The 18,034-nt window shown below is 39.9% G+C and overlaps 1 protein-coding gene across 3 annotated transcripts in view; it reads right to left on the reverse strand.

Moving 5' to 3' along the window:
• The window catches only part of LOC133613391 (uncharacterized), a 39,885-nt gene that overhangs the window by 6,937 nt on the left and 14,914 nt on the right, over nt 1–18,034 (reverse strand). For 2 of the 3 annotated variants that reach the window (XM_061970909.2, XM_061970908.2), the window contains exons 2-3: nt 17,650–17,982; nt 14,240–14,497 (exon numbers count right to left, since the gene is read on the reverse strand). In XM_061970909.2, coding sequence (XP_061826893.2) covers nt 14,240–14,497; nt 17,650–17,982 — 591 coding nt within the window. Of the gene's footprint in view, nt 1–369; nt 673–8,684; nt 9,214–14,239; nt 14,498–17,649; nt 17,983–18,034 lie in introns of those variants that run through there. The other variant, XM_061970910.2, reaches the window with a different exon arrangement.

Genomic DNA, 18,034 nt, shown 5'->3' on the forward strand with positions numbered 1-18,034 from the left:
TTGTTGCATTTTTGTTGCGTTTCGCTTGATTGTAAAATATGTCGAAGGAGAGGGGGTGTGACATTCATATGTTGTCAATATTCAGAGTTTTATCGTTCATAGTTAATATTGTAAATCCCACATTCTTTATTTTCATGTACATTCTGGGTGTCTCATTCAGTAAAAAAATGTAATGTTCCATTCCGTTTTTTAAGGCGCTCTGTCATTACGTTTTTAGCATTTAATCAGACATTATTGTGAGGTTTTACATTAGTGTTCTTAAAAATCAGCTATACCGGCCCCCAGGCACATTTTTTCTCTAAATTTGGCCCCCCGAGTCAAAATAATTGCCCAGGCCTGTATTAGAGGATATCTGGATGTTCAGCTTACTTGGACTGTGATGAAGCTGTGAGGACTCAGGTGGTTTGTCTTCATGGTCTTCAGTCTTCACAGAGACAAAAGTCAGTGGAAACTTGGTGAGATCCGCCTCCTCCTGCCCTAGAAGAAACTCTCCCTCCCCTTGTTCTTCAATGTGAGGGGGTTGTGGGTCCTCGTCTTCCTCTTTAACATCAGCGGGCTGGAGATCTTCCTCTTTAAGAAGATGGCGCGGAGGATTCTCCTGCTTCAAGGTGGAGTTCCCCCCCTCCGACTTAGGGAGTCTTACTTTCTGATGTCCAATCAGCTGCTGGACATCTGCAAGACACAAAACCAACACACTTCAACTCAAACATGAAGAATATTTTATAGTGCATGAAATATAAATATTTCACAAGTGGACAATGTGATGGGAAAATGTGTAACTTATGTCATGACGTCACGTGCAATAAAGGTATTAAAATACTGTATATCGCCCAGTGACGTGCGGTGAGGTTGATGGCTGGTGAGGCACAGACTTCATCACAGTCAGATTTACAAACATATGAACCCTAAAGAGTATCTTATTCACCATTTGATTGGCAGCAGTTAACGGGTTATGTTTAAAAGCTCATACCAGCATTCTTCCCTGCTTGGCACTCAGCATCAAGGGTTGGAATTGGGGGTTAAATCACCAAAAATGATTCCCGGGCGCGGCGCTGCTGCTGCCCACTGCTCCCCTCACCTCCCAGGGGGTGATCAAGGGGATGGGTCAAATGCAGAGGACAATTTTCACCACACCTAGTGTGTGCGTGACAATCATTGGTACTTTAACTTAACTTTTTTTTTTTGTTTTTTTTTTTTTTTGTTTTGTTTTATGTCCTGTCCAGCTTCTCAGGCAAATCATATAGTTGATGTAGATGCCCATGTCGGCTGTTCAGATTTACTTTACAAAAGAGAAGTGTAGGATACTTCTCTTGTTGCCTTATTTGTATTTGACTTTATTAAATGTATTTATATTATCATTTAGTGCAGCCGGGCCGGAGCAGGAGGGGATAGAAAGAGAAAAAAAAAGAAGACAGAGGGGGAAATTGTGGGGACAAGAGGGGGATTAGACAGAGAGACAAAAACAACAACAGCAAACAACAACAACAACAACAACAATAGAGCAACATCAGCAAATATGACATGTACAAATATGATGGTAAAAGTAATAGCAAATAAGCAGTTAGCGAAAAATAAAAAATAATACAGAAATAACAATGAGCATTATTACACTACAAATGGATCAATACAAATACCAATAGAAATAGCGCTATTGATAATGAACAATACCAATAATTTACCTTTATTATCAACAATACAGTTGTTTAAATGCAACAATACATATACGTAATGATAACTTGAGATACGAAAGAATGCAGAAAAATGGAGGGGGAGAAAGAGAAGCAACCTACATTAACCTTGTAGATTGTTATAGTCACAATAGGTTAAGCTTTGTCAGTGTGCCATGTGTTACACCCAGTTTACCCTAGGGCAACAACGTTAATATATGTTTGATGAAACGTGATTATGTGCATGAGTGTAAGTATGCATATGTACTTGTATATGTACAGAATGTGTATATGTGTTTGTACAATGAATGTATATGTACAGAATGTGTATATGTGTTTGTACAGTGAATGTATATGTACAGTATGTGTATGTGTATGTTTGTATATTGAATGTGCGTGTGGATGTACGAACATTAGGTAAGTAAATATGTACTGTATTTGTGTATGTATGTGGGAGCGTAGGTACCTATGTACGTATGTGAGCATATGTGAATTTGCATGTACAATACATTCGACTCCCAGAGTGCGTGGGAGCCAGAGCACGGCCCCATCACCCCCGAGAGCCCAACCCACAAACAGGAGGCGTGGTGCCCAGGGAACCAGGGACCACCGCCCCCACGCAGCCAAGCCGGCCAGCGACAGGAAACCCAGAGCCCGACCCACCGTACCGCCCACAAGGGCCAGCAGCAGGCCGCAGACAGACGCACCCGGCAGAGGACAGGGCACGAGAAAAGCAGGGGACAGCCAGACCCCAAGCCAGCGAGAGACCACACCCCACACGGGAAGACCGCCCCCGCCCCACCGGCAACCGGGCCCCCACGAGCCCACCCCCCACCCCCGGAGAGCGCGGCGAGGCCAGCCCCCGGCCACCCCACCCAAACCGGCCGCCGCAGGACCACCCAGGCACAGGGCCACGGGAACCACCCACCCCACCCGCAGGGACCCCAACGATGGAGATGGAACAACCAGCAACCGCCCCGCCGAGCCCCCCCCCTGAGGGAGGGGAAAATTAAAAAAATAATATTAATAAAATATATTAAAAAATAAATTAATTAATTAATTAAAAAAAAAAAGAATTAAAAGAAGATCACAGACATGCTGACAAACAAGGTCACTACCCCAGCAACTGGCCGACTCGCAGCACCTCGGAATACCTTGCAGCACCAAGCTACCACAATAGACGCAGGGACTAGGCCCAACAGGCCCCAACCAAGACGGGCACCCGGAAGGGATGGACAGCGGGACCCAGGAGCTCCAGACACGCAGTTCGGATGCTTTAACTTAACTTTAACTTTACACATACAAACTGTAGCACACAAAAAAAGCACATTTAATAAAAAAACGTTATTATGGTCTTACCTTTACTTATAAATGCGCTGCTGTTGTGCTGGATTAATGACGGGAGTGTTATATCAACTAAAGCCCTCACTTCAACTTTCCACGTGCAAGATTGAATCTATTTAAAAAAGTGTAACCGAGGGTTTATAAATGTCGCCTATACTGTATGAAACTACAAAATAACAAACACGGAGGCTCCAGTTTACACGAGGACCACTTTATTTACCTTCTTTCAAAAACTTCCGCTCCACTCCAACGTGTCAAAATTCCGCTCTTAGCGCCTTCAAAATAAGAGCTCAAGGCATATACTGTATAACAGCGCATAACAGGAACTTAACATCACAAAGAGGAAAGCCCATAAAAATAGGTTACAAAAGTTATTTAATAAGAAGCCAAAAAGTGCAAAAACAATAATGTTGGAGGAGTTGTGAATTAGATACACCTGCAGTCTGCAGGTGTACCTAATGTTGTGGCCCTGCAGTCATTCACAACTCCTCCAACACGAACATTATTGTTTTTGCACTTTTTGGCTTCTTATAAAATAACTTTTTTAAATAGATTCAATCTTGCACGTGGAAAGTTTAAGTGTGGGCTTTAGTTGATATAACAATTCTACGGCGGGGGTGCAGGAGGCGAGCCTCAGCCAGTGCGTCTTTTGCAGCCGTTTTATGATCGCTCAGCACAAGAAATACTTTACACACATACAGTTGTTGACAAAATACACTGTACATTATATACCTCAGCTAACTAAACTATGGAAATGTATAATATAGTTCATATAGCAATACGGTCTCACTGCACAGCAGGCCAGCAGTTAGCCGAGTCCGCAATCCATGTTGAGGCACTGAGTGACGTGCCTCGACTGGCTGCTGATCACCGCACCGTCTCTTCTCAGTATTTGTTCGGCAAATGTGAAAATTCAGCGATTTTGAATAAAAATAATCTAAAACTGGTGAAGTTAAATGGAAAATAACTTTATAGTATAATCACTGGATACATTTAACAATTTAATATATATTTTTTTCTTTTTACATTTTTTTTCTTTCCATGATGGCAGGTGAGGCCCCGCCTCACCTGCCTCTAGTGACTGCACGTCACTGATATCGCCCTGTTTGATTTTAAATGAATCAGTACCCGGTAACATGGACGTACTTCGGTCAGTACCTATTAAAGCACTGAATTCTGTATCCATCACTACAAACATACACGTCACGTACAGAGCCCTCCCCCAATCACACCTCAGCTTCTCACGATCACATCTCCATCTCTGGATGTCCTTTGTGAAAGGTCCAGGCCCACATCAAAGGGGCCTGAACTTGTTTGGGGAATTTTGCCTGTCGTTCAAAATATTTAGGGAAGACACAGAACTGATGTATTTTTAATGCATTCTAACTCGTAAATAAACTTAAATAGAAGTCCCCTTACAACGGAGCCAATAGAGGTCCTTTAATCTGCCCATAAAACCCAATACATAACTGCCAACAATATTCCATTGACATTTGGTGACTTGAATAATAACCAAGAATTAGTCATATTTTTATTATAAGCGCTAACGCAGACCAACTATTTATAGCGTCGCCGTCATCTCTAGCTTACGCTGCTATATTTATAGCGAGTGGCAACCTCCTTCCTTGCTTGTGAACATTTATTGTAGATCATAAATCATGCCTCTCACGTGGATAACAGAAGGACGAGGACATATTCCGACAAGTTGGTACACTTTGACAGCCAATTTAGACCCAGCATTGGCAAGAACAACACAAAAAGACACTTGGTTCCAACCCCCTTTTCTTCGCGAGGATTAGAAGTCATTCTTCATCTAAACAGGACCAAAAGAAGATCATATCTATTGACATCCTAATGACAGCAGACGTTGTACAGTAAGTGATGTTTTATTATGTCGGTTGGCTCTCATGAAGTCTGCAGTGAGTAATAATCAGTGATGATGTAGAAGAAAAAATTAATGAAATTTGAAATTTTGAAATGAATGCGCCGCGTATGCTTAAAATGATCAAAATACGTAAATAATAAATTTTAATACAAATGTGCCTGTCACTACATTTCATATTGTCAAGACTTGGTCCTTGGGTTTTGTTTTTCCGGAAGGCAACGGAAAGTTGGCTCGGGCGAGACGGGAATGTAAGTACATGATTTATTAAATATTATCAAAAAAGAACAAACTAAAGGTGCGCACAAGGCGGAAGTACAAACTTGACTAATAAAACAAATACTTGCACGTGGGCAAAAAACTAAGGACATGAACAAAGTCGCTAACTGTGGCATGAATAGAAAAAACTTACTTGGACATGGCATGAAGTGCGCAGAGGTAAACAGAGTGTGACAGGGGTATGATGTCGCCAGACAGACAGCCTGGCAACTGGAAGCTTAAATAATAGTGACATGATTAAAGACAGGTTCGTGAGTCGTGAGGGCAGGTGAAAACTAATGGGTTGCTATGGTGACAAACAAGAGTGCACAATGAGTCCAAACGTGGAACAGGTGAAACTAATGGGTAACCATGGAAACAAGACAAGGGAGTGAAAAGCCAGAAACTAAAGAGTCCAATAACTAAACAAAACAAAACATGACTAAAACAAAACATGATTACACAGACATGACACATATATACTAACCGTATGTATATAAAACCTAAATGGAGGTGTTTGGTTGTATTTTAAGGACTTTTACAGGCAGAATAGAGCGACTTCCATAGGCTCCATTGTAAGCAGACTTTTGATCGCATTTATTTAAAAATTGCATATATAAAAAAACTGTAACACCTTAGTATGGGGAACATATTCTAAGTAACAAAGACTTAATTTTGAGTCATTTGGACTCTAGGAGAACATATAAGGGTTAGGGTTACTCATAAGCAATAATTCTGAGGTTATTGAGGGAAGACTCTTAGTTAATGGCTTACTGGTTGTATAATAAGGCCATGCAGAACAAGGCATTAATAAGTACTAATTTGTTAATAAGCAACTAATTAATGGTGAATATGTTTCCCATACTAAAGTGTTACCAAAAAAGATATGTGATGTTCTATTATATAAGGATTGCGAAAAAAAAATTCAAAAACGTGCAGTTCCCCTTTAAGGAGTGTCACTTTTTTGCCCAATGATGCAGCTTCTGTGCTTTATGACTGCTCTCAGTGCACAGACTGGATGGAGTCGACATGGCTTCTATCTCAAAGTGTGCTGCGTTGTCTCCACCACCAAGACAACATACCAAGATAAAATAAATTATGGTAGCCTGTCAATGGGATATTTAATTGCATGTTAGCATTAAGCTAATTGTATTGCTTTTTTCAGTTTATACCAAACGATATTGTCGATTTAACATGATTCTTAGGTGGATGTGTAGTTAGTGTGCATATAAATGTACTTTTTCTTTCTTTAGTTTATTTCGAACATGAACACACTTACAGCATAATACATCACACAATTTCATATCATTTCACTTTACATCGTGTCCGAAAAGGAGTAGGAAGAAGCAAAGCTTATTTAATCCTACCCCTTTCCCACTTCAGAGCGTTTACAAATATATACATCCATTTACTGACTTTTTTATAGTAAAATGACATCCGTGAATGAGTAATACAACAGTTTTGTAGTATATAATTAAGTCAGTCATTATTAACATACTGAGATGAAGAATATGTTATTTTCAATAAGGTTGAAAGTATTTCTCATAATTATTCTTTGTACTTTGTAAGCACTATTAATTTTAACAACCTCTTAAACTGGATCATATCAGTACAATGTTTAACTTCTTTACTCAATCCATTCCATAATTTAATTCCACATACTGATATGCAGTATGTGGGGTCACCAACCTTTTTGAAACCAAGAGCTACTTCTTGGGTACTGATTAATGCGAAGGGCTACCAGTTTGATACACACTTAAATAAATTGCCAGAAATAGCCAATTTGCTCAATTTACCTTTAACTCTATGTTATTATTAATAATTAATGATATTTATCTTTGTGGAAACACTGATCATTTTAATGATTTCTCACAATAAATATATATAGAAACAGATAAATATCAATATGGAACACTTTATTTTTATATTTTCTCTAAGTGCACATTTTTCAAATTGAACATTTTCAAATGATCACTTCTAAGACAGTCTTGTGAAATCACAATATCCCATTTTAACTAGGTAGCCACGAACATTTTTTTTTTAACAAATCATGAATTAATTTGCACCATCTTTGTACAAATAATAACTCATGTAAAATACAAAAGTCAACTCTCAAATTTTTAAATAAATCATGTCACACTTTGAACTGGACACCAAATCTGTTTCTTTGTCAGTTAGTGAAGACCAAGTCTTTAAAATATTTTCTTGGATTTTCAAATTCTATTTGAGTTTTGTCCCTCTTAGAATTAAAAATGTCGAGCAAAGTGAGACCAGCTTGCTAGTAAATAAATAAAATTTAAAAAATAGAGGAAGCTCACTGGTAAGTGCTGCTATTTGAGCTATTTTTAGAACAGGCCAGCGGGCTACTCATCTGGTCCTTGCGGGCACCGCGTTGGTGACTCCTGGGCTAAAGGTTCTAAGTGTTGTACGTGCATACACATGTTTTAAATTAGATTTTCCTCTAAGGTTATATTTCTCCTCTATAGTTGAGAATAATTGTTGTACATTCTTTGGTAGTGTCACAAAGGGGGGGCGCAGCTTGCTGCGGGATTGTTCTTCCAATGCAAAAATACGGCTCCGGACGACAGCGTGAAGGTAGGCTTGGATTTATTGACATAAATCCCTCACTACCACAAAACATAAAAATACAACCAAAAAAGGCAAGTGTGCCTAAAACACAAGAAGCTGCTAATTAGCAGAAGCTATGGCATGGATCAGGAAACTTACTAGGTCAGAACGAAACATGAACCGGTGTGACATAAAGACAATGCAGGCAGAACGAGTGATGGACAAAGGTAGGCTTAAATAACAGTGACATGATTGGTGACAGGTGTGTGTGAGTCCGAACATGAAACAGGTGCGTGACGTGACAGGTGAAAACTAATGGTTGCTATGGTGACAAAACAAACAAAAGTGCACAATAAGTCCAAAAACAAAACCGAACATGACTAAAACAAAACATGATCACAGACATGACAGGTAGCAGGTTATAGTTTGCTTTGTACATCATTTTAGCTGTTTGCAATTTTACCAAACCATCGGACTTTCATATTTTTGACCGAATAAATAAAGGGTTTGTATGTTCTCTATATCCAACATTATGTATCAGTCTAATTGATCTTTTTTGTAACACGGTCAGCGAATGCAGCGCACATTTGTAGTTATTTTCCCCATATTTCTGCACAATAACTCAGATATGGTAACACTAGCGAGAAGTAGCTAATATGAAGTGATTTTTGGCCCAGGACGCATTTTGCTTTATTCATTATTGAAATGTTTTTTGCCACCTTATTTTGTATGTGAGATTTCCAGTTCATTTTATCATCTATTAATTCCTCTATACCTCTAAATCGAAAGACTGTTTAGTGTGTGCTGTAAAAATTAAATAAAGGTGTTTGGGTTTACTTGGCCTGCAATCTTGCTTTCACTTCTTGACAATGCCCCTCCTCTTGGTAAAGTTATTCGAAGTGTTCTTTCATGATAATGATGAGATATAAAGTTAGTTGACATGTGAGAGTAAGAAGTAAACAAACCTGTTTTGTCCAACCCAATTTGAGGCTTCTTGAAAACAGCGTCCAGTAGTTGACGTTGTCGCTCGTTCGAAAGTTCCTCCACGAACTCTGCTACCTTTCTTTCGCACATCTTCACACAATCACAACACTTTACGCTCAGATTTGGTATCTGCTAAGCGATGTGTTGATAGCTTCCGCCTCTCTTTGTTAGCAGCTAGCAGGCTAAGCTAACCAGCAAGCTAAGCTAAGCTAGCCTGAGAAGCTTCAAAGCTCATGGAGACGATTTGAGTTTATCCTGACACGAAGAATGAATAAAGTGTAGTTTGCTACACGATAGACGAATTAGTACACACGTGAAAAAACAAGATTAACGCAGATTTAAAAAAAAAAAAAAAAATACAGTGCTGTGTCACGTCCGTGGTGGTGTGCTAACATGAGGTCTGCTTCTTCTTCTACTTCCTGTGTGGGCACAGGAAGTCTTTCTTCTTCTTTTACTATTCTGGCGGGTTGCAGCCTAATTTAAAAGATGCTGTCACGCCAAATTTATTTCCCCCCCATTTACTTCCGGGGTCATTTTCTCTTACGTCAATTTCTCTTACTTACGTCATTTCCTCTTACGTCATTGACAGCGATCGATAGAATCCAAATCTCCTGAAAATGGTGGTGTCACTGAATGACATTTGTCTTTATCTTTCCCAGGAGACTTATGTCAAACACCAGCAGGCTTCGAAAAATTCCAGGCGGAGTGTTAGGGCCGCTGCTGGGAACTTCTGTCTTCGTGGTAACGTGCAAAAAATATTAATTAATATATAATACTGTTAAATGTCTGTACTTTAACTCAAGTTAATTTGTCCGATTAATACAGGCGTTTTGTTAACGCTATATTATAAAAAAAAATCAAAAAAAACAAGTTAAAGTTAAAAAAAGTTAAAGTACCAATGATTGTCACACACACACTAGGTGTGGCGAAATTATTCTCTGCATTTGACCCATCACCCTTGATCACCCCCTGGGAGGTGAGGGGAGCAGTGGGCAGCAGCAGTGGCTGCGCCCGGGAATCATTTGGTGATTTAACCCCCAATTCCAACCCTTGATGCTGAGTGCCAAGCAGGGAGGTAATGGGTCCCATTTTTATAGTCTTTGGTATGACTCGGCCGGGGTTTGAACTCCCAACCTACCGATCTCAGGACAGACACTCTAACCACTAGGCCACTCAGTAAGTATCCTTAAAGCGACGGGCAGTCAAAGCCGAAGTGTTATCGATCGCAGTCAATGACGTAAGAAGAAATGACGTAAGTAAAAGGAAATGACGTAAGAGGAAATGACCCCGGAAGTAAATGGGGGGGAAGGTTTTTGCAGGGGGAAGAAATTTGGCGTGACAATGCATACCGCTATTTACTGTACTGGAGTATGCATAGTGTACTCTAAATCTAGCGTCCCCTGGTGGCGTAGCTGTAAACAGCAGTCTAGTGACTTTCAATGTCTGGAGAAGAGAAGACAATGTCTGTCCATCCATCCATCCATCCATCCATTTCTGCCGCTTATTCCCTTCGGGATCGCGGCGGGTGCTGGAGCCTATCTCAGCTACAATCGGGCGGAAGGCGGGGTACACCCTGGACAAGTCGCCACCTGATCGCAGGGCCAAACACTTGGACCAATTTTTTTTAATTTTTTTTTAGTGTTGCCAATAAGTCGCCACCTCATCGCAGGGCCAAACACTAGGGCCAAGTTTTTTTTGTTTTTGTTTTGTTTTTAGTGTTACCAATCAACCTATCCCCAGGTGCATGTCTTTGGAAGTGGGAGGAAGTCGTAGTACCCGGAGGGAACCCACGCAGTCACAGGGAAGCTGGAATATGTCAGTCTTTTAAAAAAATATATGATAAAATAGAAAACTACTTGATTAATAAGTGCCAGAATGTTCCCAAAGAAGGGTTTTAATTACGTGACATTATAGCACATTCCGGCTGTTTGAGAGAACTGCTGAACAAAAACCTCCTACACCAGTTGCCTTAAATAGCAATGTCATCAAATTTATAACAGAATTGTAGACAATAAAATATAGAACATAGTATAAAAGCAATATTTACAAAAAAAATCAGAGGGGCCCCCGTTCAATATATGTAAAACTTCTATTTACACTTATTTTTCACACTATTACTCTACATTGAGAGAGAGAGAGAGAGAGAGAGAGAGAGAGAGAGAGAGAGAGAGAGAGAGAGAGAGAGAGAGAGAGAGAGAGAGAGAGAGAGAGACATTACAGGACATTGTTGACAAAACAATTAATTTAGTACAGTCAATAGCTTTTGGAAGATTTCACTTATTTAAAAATGCAAAACAATAGGTGGGCTAGTTTATATATATATTTTTTTTTTAAAAGACGGTAAATATTAATGACAAATGTACAACATATATGTCAGATTCTAGTCAAAGGATCATTTCCACCTGTTGTCTCTGGGCAGACTAACATGTAAAACCAAAAACAATAATGAACTCACTCAGCACCTTTTGGTCTAAAAATAATATTTCTCATGACATGAGCATAGATGATTGCCACCTGCATATCACACATTTGAGCAGAAGTGTCCTCAACTCATGACAAAACTTCCGGGAAAGTCCGTCAACATGTGATCGATACATGTACTTGCTAGCAAGGGGTCGTAAAACCATACTTTTTTTTTTTTTTTCCAAAAACACACATTTTATCTTTGCAGAATATTACTCTACACACACTGATCATGACTAAGAGTAATTAATTATCCAAACAGTTCATGATTCCTACTTACATAAATCATATCTATGAGTATACTGATTAATTTTAAATGATCCCAACAGTTCATCTAAATCCATTATGCTATGACAGGCCAGGGTCAAAGGTCTACACAGCCTGATGCTGATCAAAGTGCCGAATGTGTGTTGGAACAGAGTGTGCATCTAAAAGAAGTAACAGGGCACTCAATATTAATAATAGCACATGTCAATTATATTATTGGTCATGATGGACTTTGTGGCAAATGTCAGGGTAAGTCTGTTAAAGGTTATGGTGTGACGTGTCCCTGGGAAAGTATCTCAACACTTTTATGTGAATATGTTGTTATTCCATTTATGAATTTAGGTGAAATAAGTGAAAATATTCTATCGGTTCTTTTTAAAAGGGGACTGCAATTTTTTTCTGGGGATTTTGCCCATCATTCACAATCCCTATGTAAGACAAGAACACATCTGTCTTTTTAAATTGTAAAATACGGACAGTACGTGGTGGCTAAAAATGCAGATAATTAATGGCAGTAGTTTATTGCGCCCGTAAAGCACACACACACATATATACATATATATATATATATATATATATATATATATATATATATATATATATATATATATATATACATATATATACATGTATATACATATATATATATATATATATATATATATATATATATATATATATATATATATATATATATATATACATATATATACATGTATATACATATATATATATATATATATATATATATATATATATATATATATACATATATATATATATATATACATATATATATATATATATATATATATATATATATATATACACACACACACAGTATATGTGTGTGTATCATCAACTGAGAAGTTGGTCAACTTTGAAATTCAACTGAGACCTGGAGATCGCGAGAAAGACACAAAAAGACGTAACCTGATCTCTCAAATGGTGCCAAAACCTGGACAACCATCAAATGTGTAAAGAAAAGACTAAGGGTGATGGAACGGGCTATGGAAAGAATAATGATAGGTGTAATAAAAAAAAATGACAGGGTGTCAAAAACAGACTTAACACAGAAATCAGGTAACCCCCCCACATATGCGGTCCTCTCCAAGGTTTCTCATAGTCATTCACATCGACGTCCCACTGGGGTGAGTTTTTTCTTGCCCTTATGTGGGCTCTGTACCGAGGATGTCGTTGTGGCTTGTGCAGCCCTTTGAGACACTTGTGATTTAGGGCTATATAAATAAACATTGATTGATTGATTGAAATCAGGAGTGTAGGATATCATTTTGACCATCAAATCAAAGAAATGGAGGTGGGCAGGACACCTGCCAGGAGGTATGATGGACACATTTCTAGATATCACATCAGAAAAATAGGGAGACAAAGCAGGAGACGGAGAAATTAGTTAACAGCACAAAGTGGCGTTGTTAGGCAGAATAAAGCTCCAGATGGAATAAAATGTAAAATTTGTGAGTAGGTCTTTCTCCTTCAGTGGAGTGAAGATGATTGAATATAGGCAGAATAAAGCAAATTCTATCACCTCCATTGTTAAATGACTCTTGCCAAAGTTTATTTATGAGTTAAAATGCATAAAAAAGGGGGAAAAATGGAGTGCTCGTCCCACATACGGATTGTGAATGATAAGCAAAATTCCCCTAAAAAGTGCAGTTCTCTTTTATAGGATCAAGTGACTCATATTTAAAAACACTATTTAACATTACAACCCATTTGTTGATGTCATATTTAACCAGGACCTAAAAGAAACTTGATAGTGTTTTGTAATTCATATCATAAGGTGGGCTGGCTGGGTCTCCACTGGATCCAGACTGACTTGTGATCCGGACCAGGAACACAGTCCAGACTTCAGAGAAGCCCGTCAGTAGACCATTGTTGACTTTGCCAAAGTCTATTGACAGAGGACTTCCAAAAAGAGAAAGTTATTCTCCTGTGTGTGTTTTCATGTGTCTTTGCATTATACGTTTGTCAGTGTATCCTTTACCACACACTGAACAACTGTAAGGTTTTTTTCCAGTGTGCGTTGCCAAGTGTATTTGCGCATTACTTTTTAGGGAGAACAATTTACCGCAAATTGAACAACTGAAGGGTTTTTCCCCTGTGTGTGTTCTCATGTGTGAGAGCATCGTTTTCCTCTGCGAAAACGTTTTGCCACAGTCTGAGCAAATAAAAGGTTTTTCTCCGGTGTGCGTTCGCATGTGACATGACAACTCAGACTTTGTAACAAAGCTTTTTGCACAAATTGAACATTTAAAGGGTTTTTCTCCTGTATGTGTTCTCGTGTGTACTTGCATATTATGTTTATCAGAGAAAATTTTACCGCAAACTGAACAACTGAAAGGTTTTTCTCCTGTGTGCGTTCTCATGTGTCTCTGCATATGATATATGTGAGATAATCTTTTACTGCAAACTGAACAACTGAAAGGTTTTTCTCCAGTGTGTGTCCTCATGTGTCGAGTCAAATCAGAGTTTTTAACAAAGCCTTTAGCACAAACTGAACACATGAAAGGTTTTTCTCCTGTATGTGTTTTCATGTGTGTTTGAAGGTTACATTTTAGGGAGAATATTTTACCGCAAACTGAACAATCGAAAGTTTTTTTCCCTGTGTGTGTTTTCATGTGTGATTTCATAGTTACATTAACGTGTGATGTTGAGTCGTCACTATCTGATAGTGGAGCTAAGAGGTTGTCTACTTGTGATCCTCCGCTGTGGTCTGCATCAACTTCTGTTGTCATATGTTGTGGTGAGCTTCTACTTGGAGGCTCCACCTCTCTCAACTCCTCACTTGGACTGTGATGAAGCTGTGAGGACTCAGGTGGTTTGTCTTCATGGTCTTCAGTCTTCACAGAGACAACAGTCAGTGGAAACTTGGTGAGATCAGCCTCCTCCTGCCCTAGAAGACACTCTCTTTCCTGAGTGATCCAGACATTCTCCTCTTCCTCTTTAATGTGGGGGGGATGAGGATCCTCCTGCTTCAAAGGTGAGCTTCCTTCCAGCAACAGAAAGGGAGATTCTTCTTGATAACCAATCAGCTTCTGGACGTCTGCAGGACAAATAAAAATGATGGTGAATTATAAAGACGGTTTAACAAATTTGTATTAACAAGGTGATGTTTCAAAAGCAATGTATAAATCTATTTTAGTAAATGTTATCAGTGTTTCCCCCAGCTAAGGTGGTGACTCTCCAGGGGGAGGGGACCGGGGAAAGGGGTGGGTGGGTGTAAGGATCGGTGTAACTCGGCCTGTCGCCATCACGTCTCCACCTCGTCGCTGCCACCACAGCCTGGGGAGCAATAGACTACAGACTGTGGTGACGTAGGCCGGCTTCGTCGCGTGAAGAAGCCTACAACTTTTGGTTGTGTTTTCCGCTCCATTTGCTGTATGGCGATATACGATATATATCTCTATATTTTTTCCGTAAAGTAAAAACAAAACAGTCCTAGTTACCTGAGATACTAAAATAATGACTTACAAAGTCAAATTAATGACTTACTGTAAGTAAGCGTTTGCAATAAGCGTTTGTAAAAAAAGAGTTAAAAGTGGGGCTACATGCTTAATTTATTACAGCATTTGGGAAGCCTGTAGTTGATTTTTATTATGTAAATGTTATATTTGTATCAACATGTGATAGCAGGGACCCTGCCATTCAAAACTAGGCTTCTACATTACTAATGATTAATGTAACTATAGCTGAAAAAATAGTACAATAGCAATAGGAGAGACTATTCATCCCTGAACACCATGGAGTTCATGTAGGCTTTATGATACAGTAACATTATTATATCAACTATCAGAGACAGCTTCAGGAAACTCTTCATTTAACATAATGTCCTTTTTTGCTGTTTTAACACAGCTCAATCAACAGAGAAAAAGGTAAAGTGAAATAACTTAGTTGTTAACTGTAGGTCAATAACGCTTGTCTTTCTCTCAGGCAGACAGGGCTTTGCTGTCCGTAACACACGCACGCACACACACACACACCGCACATTGAGCTAACGTTACGCTGAAAGCTAATTAGCCTACACCTCAAGGACTGCGAACGAGCTGAGCTGCCGCTTATGTTTCTGGAACGTCAAGGGGTCATAGTGATGTAACTAGCAGTTGACTTGGAAGTGTTTATTATAATTTGGGGAGAGTCCTCTGCCTTATGCTTACCTTTCTGCTCACTCCACGAAGGAGCACTAACTCCATGCACTCTGAATACGCACTGCTGATTGGCTGTTACATGCACTCTGAATACGCACTGCTGATTGGCTGTTACCGCTCTGCGTATAACCAATCAGATGGTTCTGTGGGTGGGACAATGCTGGGTGCTGCAGACACGTACTGACAGAGGCAGAGTGAGAACTAAGCGGAGCAGCTTGTTAAGACTTTAGTTTAGGCGGTGACTCTTTGTTGTTAAGGCGGCCGCCTTAACAACAAAGCGCTGCGGGAAACCCTGGTTATGTTTTAGCTCTTGTGGTTTCAGGAGACCAAACTTAGGAAGTTGTTTATTTGTCCTCAGGCTGAACAGCAAGTTGCTTATTTTTTTAGACCAGGAATTCTCCAACTATTGTATGTGTACCACTAATGGTACGCGGGCTTAATCTAGTGGTACGCCAAAGAAGCCCTTGATTAAAGCACAGTGTTTCATTTTCCTATATTAACAATGTTCTTCTTCAAACTGTGTGTAATGTTAGAGTGGTCAAAAATATTAAATAAACTTGTTAAATGTTTTTAATGGTACTTGGGCCTACTACACTACTGTATTTTAATGTTAGTCATTAGTGGCCTACTGAAATGCGATTTTCTTATTTAAACTGGGATAGCAGGTCCATTCTATGTGTCATACTTGATCATTTCGCGATATTGCCATATTTTTGCTGAAAGGATTTAGTAGAGAACATCGACGATAAAGTTCGCAACTTTTGGTCGCTGATGAAAAAGCCTTGCCTGTACTGGAAGTAGCAGACGATATGCGTGTGACGTCACAGGTTGTGGAGCTCCTCACATTTGCACATTGTTTCAATCATGGCCACCAGCAGCGAGAGCGATTCGGACCGAGAAAGCGACGATTTCCCCATTAATTTGAGCGAGGATGAACGATTTGTGGATGAGGAAAGTGAGAGTGAAGGACTAGAGGGCAGTGGGAGCGATTCAGATAGGGAAGATGCTGTGAGAGGCGGGTGGGACCTGATATTCAGCTGGGAATGACTAAAACAGTAAATAAACACAAGACATATATATACTCTATTAGCCACAACACAACCAGGCTTATATTTAATATGCCACAAATGAATCCCGCATAACAAACACCTCCCCCCTCCCGTCCATATAACCCGCTAATACAACTCAAACACCTGCACAACACACTCAATCCCACAGCCCAAAGTACCGTTCACCTCCCCAAAGTTCATACAGCACATATATTTCCCCAAAGTCCCCAAAGTTACGTACGTGACATGCACATAGCGGCACGCACGTACGGGCAAGCGATCAAATGTTTGGAAGCCACAGCTGCATGCGTACTCACGGTACCGTGTCTGCGTATCCAACTCAAAGTCCTCCTGGTAAGAGTCTATGTTGTCCCAGTTCTCCACAGGCCAATGGTAAAGCTTGACTGTCATCTTTCGGGAATGTAAACAATGAAACACCGGCTGTGTTATCCGGCAAAACAGTCAGGGGGTGCATTCTACGGCGGGGGTGCGTTATCCAGCACAACACCTGCCGCAATACACCGCTTCCCACCTACAGCTTTCTTCTTTGCAGTCTCCATTGTTCATTGAACAAATTGCAAAAGATTCACCAACACAGATGTCCAGAATACTGTGGAATTTTGCGATGAAAACAGACGACTTAATAGCTGGCCACCATGCTGTCCCAAAATGTCCGCTACAATCCGTGACGTCACGCGCTGACATCATCATACCGAGACGTTTTCAGCAGGATATTTCGCGCAAAATTTAAAATTGCACTTTAGTAAGCTAACCCGGCCGTATTGGCATGTGTTGCAATGTTAAGATTTCATCATTGATGTATAAACTATCAGACTGCGTGGTCGGTAGTAGTGGGTTTCAGTAGGCCTTTAGGGTGGTACTTGGAGAGCCAAGTTTTTTCTGGAGTGCTCCTTAGTGACAAAATATTTCCAACGTGTTGGACCCTGGATGAAAAACCTTAACAAACATTGTATTAGATGATATCTGGATGTTTTGCTTACTTGGACTGTGATGAAGCTGTGAGGACTCAGGTGGTTTGCCTTCATGGTCTTCAGTCTTCACAGAGACAACAGTCAGTGGAAACTTGGTGAGATCCGCCTCCTCCTGCCCTAGAAGACAATCTCCCTCCTCTTCCTCTATAAAGTGATTGGGTTGTGGATACTCCTCTTCCTGTTTTACGTGACAAGTTTGTGGCTCCTTGTATTCCTCCTTATTGTGTTGGCGCCGTGGCTCCTCCTCTTTCTCTTTAAAACAATGGGGCTGTTCCCCCCCTGAGTTTTTTCCCTGCGACATAGTGAGACTTTCTTGCTCACATCCAATCAGGTGCGGGACATCTGCAAGACACAAACAAAAACAAGACATTTTCACTCAGACATGTAGAATATG

The sequence above is a fragment of the Nerophis lumbriciformis genome, linkage group LG13 (genome assembly GCF_033978685.3).
Source record: "Nerophis lumbriciformis linkage group LG13, RoL_Nlum_v2.1, whole genome shotgun sequence".
Lineage (NCBI taxonomy): Eukaryota > Metazoa > Chordata > Actinopteri > Syngnathiformes > Syngnathidae > Nerophis > Nerophis lumbriciformis.